Source organism: Amia ocellicauda, chromosome 8 (genome assembly GCF_036373705.1).
Source record: "Amia ocellicauda isolate fAmiCal2 chromosome 8, fAmiCal2.hap1, whole genome shotgun sequence".
In the NCBI taxonomy this organism is placed as follows: domain Eukaryota; kingdom Metazoa; phylum Chordata; class Actinopteri; order Amiiformes; family Amiidae; genus Amia; species Amia ocellicauda.
The window spans coordinates 1,642,780-1,658,964 of record NC_089857.1 but is presented as its reverse complement, the minus strand read 5'-3'; the positions used below and the strand labels follow the sequence as shown (position 1 = coordinate 1,658,964).

Genomic DNA, 16,185 nt, shown 5'->3' with positions numbered 1-16,185 from the left:
CATTGATAAACTAATCTCTGTATAAACTCTATAATTCATATTGAATCAGTCTGCACTGTGAATGGAAGATTAAAGTAAAGCAATAAAGGCAGCTTCACACTCTAGAATCCACTCCACACGATTACTTGCATTCTTCTGAGTAATGTTAGTCAGGACGGCTGCACAGGATGAAAAATTGGGAATGAATTGCCAGTACCATCCCCTAATCCCAAAGAGGACCTAATCTGCTATTTGGTTACAGGATGTGGCTTGGACCATGATGCTTCAACTTTGTCCAGTTGGAGCTTTAGCACTCCTTCCCTAATTACATATTCCAAGTACTTAACCTTGCTTTGAGCTAAGCTGCACTGACAGTGTTGACCACCAGGCTGGCATGGTGTATTCAGGCGAAGACTTCTTGAAGGTGTTGTTGATGTGCTTCCACCTGAAAGTCTTGAAAAAGTCTGGAATTTTGCTAGTAGCACTGGAGAATAAAAAAAAAATTCTGCACCGCTGTTCTGTAAGTTTGTATTTTGGCTCAGTAGCGAGTGTGCAGTCTGAGTTTAACTATGTGTTATCATCAGAATTTCCTTTACAAACGTGGGGTTGCTGCTAGGCAATCCAGGTTTGATGTACAGTGCTTACAAGCCGCCCGCCCTCCTACTACTAGGCTAGAGCGCAAGCAACTACTATGGACGAACAAGAGTGACCTGTCAACACCAGCTAACGCCAAGTAGCTAAACTTAAATTTTGAGATAGTAACTTGTTTTGTGATAGCAAATAGCTGTTAAGAAATAGCATATACATTAATTTAACAAGTTGGCAGGGGGACACACAGTGTGGCCCCAAGGGGTGGACAAAGGTCAAGGTCAAGGAAGAGGGAGAGAATATAGTAGTAGCAGGGAAGCACAGGCAAAGCAGATGTGACCCGAAATGGCAAGAAATTCCAAAGTTCAAGGCCTGCCTTCCCCCATATCTAGCTTCAATTAAAGGAATAGTAATATGAATAGGAAGGAGAGCAGTTTATTGTTGTCACACTAAAGAAAAAATAAAGCTAACCTGACTTACCTATGCGTGAAAAAGTCTCTAGGGATGACATGGTTTTATTTATGTAGCTACTGAATTGAATATGTAAAGTATCTGTTATTTATGATTTATTTATAGCTTTGTTGAGGTTTTATTTATGTAATTTGTAAATTAATGTATACTGTATCTGCTATTTATTACAGTGCTATTTGCTTTTAGCACAGCTTTTTAAATATATTGTGGCCCTGATTGGTGACTATAAGTAGTGATTTCTAACAGAAAACATTTTGATCAAATTATTTTGTCGGTGACTTATTGTCCATGACGAATTGTTGCTGGTGATGTTATGTCACGGAAACTTTATATAAAAAACATATTCCAAGTAATCAGGAACGAAACATTCTGACATGCCACGACACAGATACATCACAGCCAATGTCATATGAAAACTGTGAAATCTGCATCATAACTGTTTATAGAGGATTTGACTTACAATTCAAACCGTAAAGAAATCTCTGAAGTGAATGTTGGGTTGCATAACAATTGCATTACAAAAGTCTGGAATTTTGATGTTTGAAAAAGTGTAAGAACCCTGGGTCAAATGGCATCCTCTCGATTGTAAACTTTCTTATGTTTCTTATATCTAAGGCTGTAACCACAGTGACAAATAATAATAAATTATTGTCAATATCGGTGATTATTTATTTATTTATTATATAATACACAGTAACTGTGATAGAAATTAAAACAATTTGTAGTGTATTTCTTATTGTATGTGTGAAGAGTTGCAGAAAATAGCATGAGACTCAGTGTGTAGTAGAAGGTTGATTGTTTATTCTGGCAGCTGCAGGGGAGCCTGACAGGAGAAGTTTCCTCAGACAGTCTCAACAAAGTTACATTTGGTATTTTATGGGTTGTGTACAAAACACAGAAGACAGTTATTTACTTCTTGATTGGTGCAAAAAAGCTTACTAAGCAAATTGTAACTAATTAACAAGAGACATTTAAATTACTTACTACATACTTGTAATTTATTCCTTTAGGATTTGACTTACAGTTCAAACCATAAAGAAGTCTCTGAAGTGAATGTTCGCTTGCATAACTACTGCAAAACAAAAGTCTGGAATTTTGATGTTTGAAAAAGTGTAAGAACCCTGCAAGTGGCACTGAAGATCACATCAACAAAGTAAACAGCTGCGTAATTTCTGGCTTCACGTAAAACTTCATCAATTAATCTTTGGAAAGTGGTGGCAGCTCCATGAATCATCACTGTAAACTGATATAGTGTGTTTAGAGCCTTAAAAGCTGTCAATTGTTTGGCCTCCTCCTTCAATGGGACTTGCGGAAGCCTTTACACAAGTCTAGAGTGCCCAGACGTTCCACGAGCTCGTCCACTCGAGTCCTGGAAGAGTCAAAAGCAGAGACAGCATTTAACTTTGAGAAGTCCACACAAAAGCGAAGTTTCCCATTCTTTTGTGGCACTAGGACAACGGGGCTGCACCATTCGCTACAAGACTAGTTCAGAAATGTTATTGTTTTGATTAGTGATTGTCTCAACGCATGTAGATTAGTGCACAGTTCGTTACATGGCAGATTGAATAAGCCAGGTAAAGAAAAACATGATGACAACAGTGATGAAGAGAAAATGCTGATTCATTACAGAGACAGTTGTTTTGTTTTATTTTTCAATTTATATTGCACAACACTTTGCTGTAAAGATGGAGGATGAAGAAAAACACATGCTGGCAGGTTAGGGCTCTCTTTCTGAAGAAAATTTTAATTAAATTATCAGTGTAAGCATATAATTTGTGTTTCTTATTTATCATACCATAGCATGTTACTTTCTCCATCTTGCACACTTGTACAGTAAGCATTTACTGCAAAGTTTAAATGTACTCCTATGGTTTAACGTAATGGTCTTGTCAGCAGTCATTCGACATGACAGTGACAATTGTGTGACTATGATGGTTTTGAACTTTGTTATATCCAACATATATATATGGGCATTATACACATCAAGTGTTTTAATTTAGATACACTATGAGAGACATCTGAAATGTGGTTTAGTATTCAAACATTGTTTTTGTTTACAAGAGAAAAAAAAAATCTGTGATTTGTGATGTGACAAACCTTCGGACATTTGGATAAACCCGAACGAACACTTGCACCTTCGAAGACAGCCGTGATTGTTAACAAAATATATTGTTGTTCTTTAGTCCTTTTCTCCATGTTCTCTTTATATTAATGGATGGGACTTACTAGAGTGGAGGCTCCTCAAGTTAACACAAAAAGCTATATAAGAAGGCAATCAGAACTGTGTAGAATTGTTATTGTTGAACAGATGAAGTGAATGGAATTTTAGGCCAGTAGAACCACACTGCATGAACTATGAATTATGAACCATGAAAATGGTGGAAAAAAGTGTTGATAGAAGTCGCAGTAGAGCAAGTGAAGAAGTTGAATATTGCTACAGCCAATATTTACATTTTGCTAATTGTTTTCATTTTGGGCTACCAAATCAGTTATTTGTAATTAGTGAATTAAAATTCCTCTTGCTAAACTTTACTGGAGCATCACCTGGCTATTTCATCCATCTGTCTCTGAATCCATTTTGAGAATGACAAAGCTGCTCCCTAGTCTGCTTGCACATATGCTTTTAAGCCTCTTTAATCCCAATACACAATAACACACATGCAAGTTTATTTTAGTGTATTTTTTTTTTCTGTTTTTAAATCATTTCATTACCTGCTGCAAAAACAGCAATTTCATTATAACAGTGCAATATGCACAGAATTAAATATTGTTAATAACCAAAATAGCATTTTTATTATTAATGTTTTTGTGCTATGATTTTCATTATTATACAGGTTTTATAACCATATTGGTTATATTGGTTTTAATTAAGTCAATTAATTATTCATTCAGTAGACATACATACTGTACATATATACATACAAATATTTAATTTTAAGATATACATCGTCCGATCCAACAGACGAGCTACTGTAGCTGAAATTGCTGAAAATGTTAATGCTGGTTTTGATAGAAAGGTGTCAGAACACACAGTGCATCGCAGTTTCCTGCGTATGGGGCTGCGTAGCCGCAGTCCACTCAGCGTGCCCATGCTGACCCCTGTCCACTGTGGAAAATGCCTACAATGGGCACATGAGCATCAGAACTGGACCACGGAGCAATGGAAGAAGGTGGCCTGGTCTGATGAATCACGAGTTCAAGGTGTTGACTTGGCCTCCAAATTCCCCAGATCTCAATCCAATCAAGCATCTGTGGGATGTCCTGGACAAACAAGTCCGATCCATGGAGGCCCCACCTCAGCACACCTTCAGAGGTCTAGTGGAGTCCATGCCACGTTTTGGCGGCAAAAGGGGGACCTACACAATGTTAGGCAGGTGGTCATAATGTTATGGCTGATCGGTGTATATATATATATATATATATATATATATATATATATATATATATATATATATATACGCTGGTTGTCTGGCTTCCCAAAGAACAGTAGTGTGAATGGTAAGTGAACTGTGAGGCTATTATAGCTGAATTGGACCAGAAAGAGATCTGGGTCCTCTTTCAAGGCTAGGGACAGTGTGAAATCAAAGAGAACTGGGTTCTTTTTTTCTTGGTCCACTTTTTGGTCCACTTAAAGAGGACTGAGTTTGGTTCTTTTAAAGAGGACTATATGTGAAAACACCCTTAGTGTCATGATACACGCTAAATAAACTCCACACTATGAAATTACCCAACCAAAACCTGTCCATGCACAATATATATTCATAATATAATGTAATTTATCATACAGTCGTAAAATATGTTCAGAAAATGTGAAGGAAATATTATAAGGTCCTTGTCAGGCATTCTCTGTGTGAGGCTTTACTGTGGGATTTGGCTCTATACTCATTAGTGCAGGTGGATTCTGCTCAGTGCCAGAGTGAGGAGAGAGGCAGTGCCACTTTGTGCTGCTCTCTCTCTCTGTCCCTCAGTGGCTCTGTCACAGACAGGATGTTTACTATTCTCACTGACAGCTTTTTAAATATTGAGCAATGGCTTCAGATAAAAAGGAACTTAATTTGATATTTAATTAAGAGTCCAGCTTTACTAACATGCATTATGAATCACACAGGCACATGCTTTGCAAAGCACTGCACAACACTGCACCGTGCTGCTCTGTGCTCTATGAGCAACAATGTTCTCATTGTGTAACAGGGCTGTTTTTAGCACAGTCAATCGAAGCATGAAAGTACATTAGTCTTTAGCCCCATTTACAAAATATTCCCAGAGTTTCAAGGTCAATACGCAATTGGTGCTTGGAAAATAAGTTTGCTCATATGAGTTTTCGTGTTTAAAAAATAAGCATATACATAGAAACCTAAGAGACTGAACCAGAAAGTGGGCTGGGATGAAAACTTGGGGTACGCTTGTGAGGAGAGGTTGGGGGGTGGATGAGGAACCTTGCCATGTCACTTGGTAGGTCCGGTCGCTGAGGTAGGAGGAGAACCAGGTGAGAGCAGTTCTAGAGATTCCAAGGTCAGTGAGGCAGGAGAGGAGGATGGAGTGCTCGACAGTGTCAGATGCTGCGGAGTGATCAAGGAGAATAGTTCTGACGAGAGGTGGGGTCAAGGGTTGGTTTCTTGAGGAGTGGGATGACAGCAGCTTGTTTAAATGCAGAGGGGTTAACAGCAAGAGAGGAGTGAGGAGTTGAGGGGGGAGGAGATGAAGGGGAGTAGATCAGGAGCAGTTGCTTGGAGGAGGCGAGTACGGAGAGGATCCAGGGCGCATGTTGTAGGTTTGTGACGTAGGAGGAGAGAGGTGAGAATGAAGAAAAGGAAGCTTGGTCAGTGGGAGGCTTGGGTGTGATGGGAGAGGAGGGGGGACTGTTGAAGAGCTTGCTTGATGTAACAGCCTACAATGTAAACGCTTCTGATTTACGTGTCAAGTGTGCTACGTAAGTTACTAATTAACTAACAAACAGTTGCTGCCGTTACTACAATACAGGTGCAAGATATATAACTCTTAGCTAAACAAGTAACCATGTAAACAATTTCTTAACTAAACTAGCAAACAGGTGAGAAAAAAGCGATACTTAACTGCAGTGAGTTAGGTGACTCCTCAGCTGGCTTGCCCGAGTGTCCAGGCCTACATACGTCACCAACCTGTTGCTGCTACTACATTATTTTCAATCTCTGCCATTTCTAACGACCCGGTCCATTTTTCATTATCGTCACAAGCTCTTTGGGTGGCTTAACCTTGCTGTGTTGTGGTCACGAAAATGTGTCCCTATTCTGATAGGGATAGGAAAAAATACGAACTGGGTCGACAATGCACGGACATGACACGTCATTTGCTGGCATTCGTTTTCCTGCTCCTTTCACACAGACCCGTTACCGAGAAAATTGCCGGCGATTAGACTAGGACCCTTGCCGGATAATGTCTGGTATTGAAATGCTGATTATTCCCACAGTGTTTTTTCCTAAGTGCTAGCAAGGTGGTGATTGCTGACAGTGTTTTGTCCGTGGTTCCAAGCGGGGGCGGGGGTGGGGGTGGGGATTAGGGGTGGCGGACGGTGTTTCTTTCTTGCTATTGGCAGAGAGGAGGGGTAGCGAACGTTTCTTTCTCGCTAGGCTGACGGCATTCGTTAAAAAAATAAAATAAATCTTTGGGCACCCCTATGGATGGACGGTGCTCCTAGCATTTGCCTATTCCACCTATGCCACAGGCCAGCCCTGCCGGCAATAACCCATTCACACAGACCTTGGCGGCAACAAAATGCAACCAAAAATCTGGCAATTGTTTCAGTGTGAATGGGCTTTCTTGACCACCCTTTGAACCATATTCCATCCAGGAAATGTGCAATTTGCATAATTGGAGATTTAGATGCATATTCTGTGCTTGGTATATTTTCCATTGCAGGGTGATTCCTGTAGTTAGTTTGAGACTGCAGGTTTAAAGTTTCACAAACCCATGCAGGGCAGGAGGGGACCTGAGGTAGAGCTGCATAACACCAGCAGAGTCTGTCAGAGTGATCAGAATGATTTAGCACTGGCTGTGGGTAGGAGTTTTAATTATGAGAGAAACGGGGGCGATTTAGTTACAGTGATGATGAGAATGGGGATTTCACAAGAGAGTTGTGGGTGGGTGTTTTGTGGCTCCGAGTTTGTTTGGGGTGTGGGCTACAGCTGTTTTATCTATGCTGCACTAATGTGTTTTCCAATTCAGAGCTTGGAGACTCCCCAGTTCCCCCCAGCTGGATGCATTTCTCTGCATAGACCTACCCCCCCACTCCCCCCACCATAGGGACCTGTAAATGTTGAATAATACTGAGCAATCAGACCAAACATTATTTTTTGGAGTACAATGACTCTGAGTGCACTGTAACTGAATACTTCTGTTTCTACTACTACTGTGATTTCTTAGCAGATGCCCTGATCCAGGGTGACTTACAGTTTGCATAAGAATCATTTTAAAACATTACAAAGTGCAATAATACAATCAGTACAAAATACAATAAGCATACATCCTATTACAATGAGCTAAGAAGTGCAGACATAATACAGTTAAGTCCTAAATAAGTGCTAAAGGGAGGGGTAGGTATAGTTGAAGTTGCAGATAAACAAAAGAAGTGCTAATGATACATAAATAGGCAGGAGCACAAGGAAGCATAGTTTAATAGGGAATTGCATAAGCGCATGAGTGCTGAGCAGCCCAGGGGAATTAGGCTTGGGGCACACCTGTTAACAGAGGTTGTGGTGTGGATGAATCGCCGGTATTGACGATAATTTATTTGTCACCGTGGTTACAGCCTTAGATATAAGAAACATAAGAAAGTTTACAATCGAGAGGAGGCCATTCGACCTATCGTGCTCATTTGGTGTCCATTAATAACTAAATGATGTAAGGATCACATCCAGTATATTTTTGAATGTTCCCAAATTGTCAGCTTCAACCACACCGCTGGGGAGTTTGTTCCAGATTGTGACGCCTCTCTGTGTGAAGAAGTGTCTCCTGTGTCTTGAATGCCTTGAAGCCCAATTTCCATTTTTGTCCCCAGGTCCGTGTGTCCCTGCAGATCTGAAAGAGCTTCTCTGGTTTGATGTGGTCAATGTCTTTCATGATTTTGAAGACTTTACATGCTGCTTTGACTAAATTCAAAGACGTGGTTTAGCACTTTGTGATAAATATGATTTATTTTTAACTAAATTATAACTTTATTTATCCAGTGCTTCACAATAAATCTGTCTAGAAATTCATGTAATACATTTTTAAGTCTGTAAAGTACGGATACATTTTTCATTAATATTGCGATCTAATCAACTCTTGTATCATGATTTTGGTGTATCGCCTCACCAACTATGAGTTAGTAAGTGAAATTCAATGAGTGTAACATATCGTTGTATTAAGATATAGAGCAAAGTAGGTACCTAACACAACTTTTTTTTTTTAAGCAACTTGCCTTGAACAAACTTAGAACTCTGTACAAGTGTCATGCACACATGATTTCAGCACAGTGGGCCTTACAGCTGTGTAGAAGTCATCTTTAGGATTTTCAGCATAATCAGAACGATAACAACAGATGTCTAACACTTTCAGTGTTAGGCCACCTAATAATAATTCTGCAGATTTCCTTATCCAAGGCAAGGTACTGTACAAGGTCTACAATCAGTGGTATACAAACAGTATACCACACTGTGTCACTCTACTATAATACTGTAGTGTTTCTTTATATAAGAGCTCATACATATTCAGGAAGTTTGTCTTGGTTTTAGCTTCATTGACTTATATTGAAAAATATCTTCGATATAGACATATCGGCAGGACTCAGTTGAGGAGAGGTTCTTTAGGCTAGCTATATAAGTAGAGAGTCTTGTGTAGAGTTGTTGTTGAGCAAATGATGTGAATGGAATTGAGGGCCAGTAATAGAAGCAGCAGCAATACCAGAGCTAGAGTAGATGTTGAATATTGCTACAGCTCATATTTATATTCTCTATGGTATTAGTTGCATTTTGGGCTATTACATAGTCTTATTTGACTTTACTAGAGAGTCCCCTGACTATTTCAATTGTCTATCTCAATCAGAACCTGATTCAACACAAAGTGTCCATGTAGCATTATTGTATGAAGCTAAGACCATGACCAGGCATCCACAACCGTGAAGCTTTTCTGTTGGTTTAAATAACTTTAGGTGTCACTGGATTGGGATAGGGGAGATTCTCACAGAGCCCTGTCACTCTGCAGTGGCCCTGGTGACACACAAGTGCCCTGTACTTATTTCATGTCAGGCTTTCTATTGCAGGTGTATTTTTGCTATAATTACTGAAAGATTTCAGTAAAAGCTTTACTTATTATAGAAATATATTCCTGTCTGAAGATTTCTGTTATGCTGCTGTATCTCCTGCAGTGAGAGCTTCCTCATCCACTGGGCGAGCACTGGGCTACCGAAGGAGATAGAGAAGCTCAACAACCTGAAGGTGTTGTTCACGGTGAGTCTCTGGTCTTGTCCTGGTCCAAACTGTCCAGCCTTGAATCCTGTTGTAGTCTAGATTGTCCACACCTGCACACACTCCCACATTGCTCAACTAAAAAGGGGCACCATGAAATATGTTAGATCCTGTGCCAGAAAATGCTGTTATCAGGAAAAGAGATTTCTCAAGACAGATGAACTGTAAGTCATAGTTTCTATGCATCTCTCAGTGTCCAGTTTAAGTGGCATTATATCTCCATGTCATTATGTTCATACATCTTCACATCAGTGTGTCTCCATGTCTCATTGATATCACACTCTCTGTGTCTCAGTACAGTCTCTCTTTCTGCTGTTGTAGGACCTGGGTTTGCGTGATCTGACTCGGGAACGGTTGCTGCTGGTGTGTCAGATTGTGCGTGTTGGCCGCATGGACCTGAAGGAGGTCAACTTGCGCAGAGCCACGCTGGGGCTGCGGCGCCCCCTGGGGGTGTCAGGTAAGATTACAATTCCCACTCCACCTCAAACTCCCCGTCTTACTATCTGTCTCTCTCTTTCCCAGTCCTGTGCATCTATCCACTAGCCCACACTGCTTCTTTCTCTTCTGGTCTCTTCTTCCTTTCTTTCTGTCCCTTTTCTGTCTCAATATCTCTCTCTCTCTCTCTGTGTCTCTTTATATCTGTATTTCAGAATTTACGGAATACATTCCATCTCTGTACTCCCAGTCTCCCTCTCTCTAACTCTCAAATCATGAAAGATGGAAATAATTGAACCTGTTTATCCTCAGATGACAATGAGCACAATGTTGTTAACAATGGGAATGGGGGGATTTTGATTAACGTTCTTCATAATCTATGTAACAGTAGTTCACAGATTTAATCTACCTGGCAGGACACAGGAATGGAATGTTAAGCAGTGGCAACAGGTTCCACACTGATATAAGGAGAAGCCTGTGTTGTAGACAGACACAGTGGTTACTGTTGGCAATAGATTTTGCAGTTAGCCAGCCCAACCGAATTTTGGTAAACAACTTCAACAGGTAACTTTTTGTGTTCTGATTAATCTATTTCAAATTCCCTGGATTTAAACCCATGGACATCCCATTATAATTCCAGAGGCACATGCTGTAATAGACTTGGATCTTGCAGAATTCTCTGAATGCTGTAATAGAACAGGGCTACCCAAATGTCCTTGGAGAACTGTACTGTCTTTAGGTTTTCATTCCACGTGTGTATAACTACAACAATCAGCAAATTATCTGCTAAATTAGATCAATTTAACAAAATTTCTCTGTGAGTGTTAACAGGTTGCACCTCAATACAGAGCTGCAGGGGAGTTCTCTATGACGTAACCTTTTATCAATTGTCTGCTCTTATGGTCCCCACCCCACAGATACTTTCACACAGCAATAATATTAGCAACAATAATATAAATAGCAGAAAGCAGATGTCTACCCTTTTCGCATTACCACAGGCAAGGTAATCCACTATTTCTGGGATTGATGTCTTTATACCATTGTAGTGTTAATGACCACAAAGTGGAAACAAACTAACTGCACTGTAGAGCCCAAATGTATTAGAATAAATGAACACATATGCAAGTTCAAAGAAATCCAAAATAACACATTTTATTAAAACAGCAACTAAACTAGAAAATAGATGAGGAAAGGTAATTAGTCAGAGATTCGAAAATAGTATATGCCTGATGTACATGGATTTAGTGACTACAATAATTAAGATGAAGCTTAATCTTAAAATTAATATTATTAGTCTGACAAATACCTAGCTGCATTATATTTTGTATTATCAGAAATAGTTATAACAGTCTCATTATCTAATGCACAAAAAGATAGTTTCTGTTCTGCTTAGGTTGGGATGTTTTTATCGATCCCTCTATTTCTTGTAAGAATTGGTTGCTTTAACTTTAGATATAAACAGGGTCTATAGGGAAATCAATCTTCTATTGACTCCCAAGAGATTTAGATTTGAGCTCTCTAACAGCATAAGAGTGCACAGTAGTGATTATTTAAAATTACACACCAGGAACATTTGCAACAATTCTCATTAAACTTGAACACATTTTAATAAATGGGGATAATGAACAGATTATATCACCCATACATTTATTCAAGATTAGTTTATGCTAATTTCTGGAATTCATTAAATTGTATATTGAAAATGTAATGCTTGTTACTTTACTCTTATCATGAAGTTGTGATAAGTGTTGTAGTTGTAGAAGGTTGTTCTACAGGAAAAACTCTGGAGGTATTCTGTGTCTTTAGGTATTAGGTGAGAGGTGCCGTTAATCAGACAAAACTCTGTTTGAAGAAGTGTTGGTCAGAAGAACTTTGTATGATTTATTTGTATGCTTGCTTTAATTCTGGATTAGAAGGATTCTAGAATGGCTTTGGAAATGGTTTGACTTCTTTGGGGCCTTTCATGAAGGTACAGAGTACAGGGTTCCAAGCCTTTTGGAACCTCTCCCATTTCCCAAAACTGAGCATGCTAACTCTTTTCACACTTGTCAGTGGTACCTGTTATCTTGGGGTCTCAGGCCTTTTGATGGTTCCTCATTGGCCTTCCTGGATAGGACAGCTCACCATTGATGATTGGTGGGGTCATATTTGATCTGTATGTGCCAGAAGATATACGACTTGTCTGCCCACTCTCTCTGTTGACTTTATGAGAGTTTTCTGGAGGCACCTCTACTGAGGGTGTGTATTCTAGACTGGTTCTGGACTGGGAATGTTATCACATAGCCTGGCACGTTTGATTCCGGCTTCAAATCCATTCCAGAATAAAATTTTCGATACTTCATAGCAGAAATGTTTGACATTACTGGCAAGATGCTACGCTGTATTACTTTGGATATTCTGCATCACATGGCTGCCAAATATGTGACCAATTATCTTCTCTTGAACAAATCTAAATCAGCAACTTGCCTTGAACAAGTTTGACGGAGAACCATACTAGTGTAATGAATTCACAATTACGGCACTGTGGCTTAAATGACCACAATACGGCCACTATACCATGTGGCTGATTGACTTGTCTTGAACAGACTCACTCACTGTCCAACTGCTTTAGAACACTGTGCCCCCTGCCTGCCCAAGCAGCCTGCTCTCTTCCTGTCCTGTCATCTATCTGTCAAAATATCTGGTCACCTACAGAATATATATAATCAAGTATAATCAAGTGCCTTATACATACATTTTTCCATAAATATTATATTTTTTGCATACATTAAAGCCATTGTCTTTTTCTTATTATATTTAAATTATAATCAATGTGAATTCTTAGTCAATGTTATTATTATTATTATTATTATTATTATTATTATTATTATTATTATTATTATTATTATTATTATTATTATTAATTTAGATGACAGTAATTTTTTAGGTGGTGATTCAATCATTTGAATATACATTACAAAAATATGCTATCTGTATGTATACTGAAAACTCACATCAGGTCACTCACTGGTACACTTCAAAACAGGATGTGGCGCACAGTGTTTTACATAAGAATGCTATTTGCTTTCTCCCTGATTTAGTGCACCCTTCAGCACATGACCTCTTCCTGTTTGAACAGACTCTGCAATCTGGCATAGATTTGGCATTTCTGTCCAGGAAATGTTTCCCTGGCACTCCTGTCATTCCCATGCTGGCATTGCATTGTGGTTGTGTCCCTGTTCATAAATCGATGTATTACCTATTGTCTGAACTTGGCAGCTGTCATATTTGTGTTGGATTTTTAAAATTATTATTATTATTATTATTATTTTTATTATTATTTATTTATTTATTTATTTTTTAATGATAGTTAGTCACTTACAAGAGCTATGTTTCACAGGCATGCCTTTACAGATTTTGTAATAAGTGCCAGTGTCTTTATTTTGCATAGTGCTTCAAACAGGGTTGGGGAATTGTTGTCAGAGTACAGTACATGGCCCTTTTCCAGCAGTTTTGGGGCAACTGCATCACAAGACTGTGCCCAATTCCAACATTTTTGTCATATAAGTAGACATATACTCCCCCAGTATAGACATTCCGGGAATATGTGCAGATGTGCAGTGAGGGCATCAGTCAGGATGACATATTGTTTTCCAAAATGGTGACACTTGTTTGAAATAAATTGCAGAATAAAATACATGTCCACAGAAAGATATCATTGACTCATTTACAGACAGGATAGGAATAATACTTTTTGAAAGTTTTTTTATTACTTTATCTAGTAGGGGGCGAATGTTGAATAAAGAGTTTTAACATTGCTGGGACCAATGCGCACAGGTGTTGTCAGCAAAATTGAGAAAATAACCTAAAATTTGGTTTTGCAGGTGGTGGCCACAGACAATTGATCTCTCCTTATCCTTCCTGACTGATTCTTCTCTAGTTTTGCATTTTGCTAGTGTCCTTGTCACTGGTAGCATGAAGTGGTACCTGCAGCCCATTCAGGTTACACAGGTAGTCCAGCTCCTCCAGGATGGCACATCCATACGTGCCGTCACAAGAAGGTTTGCTGTGTCTCCCAGTACAGTCTCAGGAGCATGGAGGAGATACCAAGAGATGGGCCGTTACACGAGGAGAGCCAGCAGCAGGACCGGTATCTGCTCCTTTGTGTGAGGAGGAACAGGAGGAACACTGCCAGAGCCCTACAAAATTACCTCCAGCGGGCTACTGGTGTGCATGTTTCTGACTAGACTGTCAGAAACAGACTCCATGAGGGTGGCATGAGGGCCCGACGTCCTCTAGTGGGACCTGTGCTCACAGCCCAGCACTGTGCAGCTCAATTGGCATTTGCCAGAAAACAGCAGAATTGGCGCCCCGTTCTCTTCACAGATGAGAGCAGGTTTACACTGAGCACATGTGACAGACGTGAATGAATCTGGAACATCATCCAGCATGACCGGTTTGGCGGTGGGTCAGTCATAGTCTGGGGAGGCATATCCTTGGAGGGTCGCACAGACCTCCACGTGCTAGCCAACGGTACCCTGACTGCTGTTAGGTACCGGGATGAAATCCTCAGACCCATTGTCAGACCTTATGCTAGTGCAGTGGGCCCTGGCATTCTCCTTGTGCAGGACAATGCCTGGCCTCCTGTGGCCAGAGTGTGCAGTCAGTTCCTGGATGACGAAGGCATTGATGCCATTGACTGGCCCTCATATTCCACAGACCTGAATCCAATTGAGAACCTTTGGGACGTTATGTATCGTGGATCCGACGCCGCCAATTAGCGACACAGACTGTCCAGGAGCTCACTGATGCCCTGATCCAGGTCTGGGAGGAGATCCCCCAAGACACCATCCGCCGTCTCCTCAGGAGCATGCCCAGACATTGTCGGGAGTGCATACAGGCACGTGGGGGCCATACACACTACTGAGTCACATTATAAGTTGCTGTGATGAAATTCACGCAAGTTGGAACAGCCTGTGAGTTCAATTGTTTACTTTGATTTTCGGTGTGAGTTTGAATCCAGCCCTCAATCGGTTGGTAATTTTAGTTTCCATTGACCGTTGTTATGCCATTTTGTTCGTAACGAATTACATAATGTACAGTACAGATTTTGATCTTTAATATATTTTGTTCATCGAGATCCAATGTGTTCCCTTCATTTTTTTGAGCAGGATATTAATGAATTAGATCTGTGGTTAACATACACATACAATAAAAATATGGGTCAGCACTACTCTACTACTACTACTACTACTACTACTACTACTAATACTACTACATTAATTTATATACCCTGATTTACATCTCCGAGCCCCAAAAGATCTTCACCAAATCTCTCAATCCCCATTACTTTATTACCTTTATCCCATTTAAAGATTAATCTCTTTCCACTGGCTCAGAAATGTACTTTTCCTGCTACTATTCTTTTAACTCGTAAAATTGTGATAATTCATGAATCAGAAACTCACCCCATACAATCATACCTCTGTGATTGTATACATTTGGGTTTTTAAAGTTTTTGCATGGACAATATGCCAATTTTTTATATACATAATTTGATTGGTTTACTTTCTGGTGGCCATGCTTTTTGACACGTTTTAAAGATCTGATGGATACCCTGACTAGTAGGTATAGTTTAAGCAAAGTGGGCCTTATTGTTTTGGATAAGTACATTTTTTAACATGTTAATGTGTGAAAACATATAAGAAAGTTTACAAATGAGAGGAGGCCATTCGACCCATCGTGCTCATTTGGTGTCCAGTATCCAGTCTATTTTTAAATGTTCCCAAATTTTCAGCTTCAACCACATCGCTGGGGAGTTTGTTCCAGATTGTAAAAACTCTCTGTGTGAAGAAGTGTCTCCTGTTTTCCACCTTGAATGCCTTGAAGCCCAATTTCCATTTGTGTCCCCGGGTCTGTGTGTCCCTGCTGATCTGGAAAAGCTCCTCTGGTTTGATGTGGTCAATGCCATTCATGATTTTGTAGACTTGAATTAAGTCCCCACGTAGTCTCCTCTGTTCCAGGGTGAAAAGGTTCAGTTCCCTCAGTCTCTCCGAGTAGGACATTCCCTTCAGACCTGGAATAAGTCTGGTTGCTCTCCTCTGAACTGCCTCTAGAGCAGTGATATCTTTCTTGAAGTGTGGTGCCCAGAACTGTACACAGTACTCCAGATGAGGTCTAACTAGTGCATTGTACACTGTCTTAACATTACTTCCCTTGTTTTCAATTCTACTCTATACCCTAGCATTTTGTT

General features: G+C 39.9%; 1 protein-coding gene across 2 annotated transcripts in view; it reads left to right on the top strand.

Moving 5' to 3' along the window:
- LOC136755306 (dedicator of cytokinesis protein 2) overlaps positions 1–16,185 on the top strand; it is a 435,882-nt gene that overhangs the window by 62,490 nt on the left and 357,207 nt on the right. For both annotated transcript variants that reach the window (XM_066711776.1, XM_066711775.1), the window contains exons 9-10: positions 9,419–9,500; positions 9,840–9,975. In XM_066711776.1, coding sequence (XP_066567873.1) covers positions 9,419–9,500; positions 9,840–9,975 — 218 coding nt within the window. The remainder of the gene's footprint in view (positions 1–9,418; positions 9,501–9,839; positions 9,976–16,185) is intronic.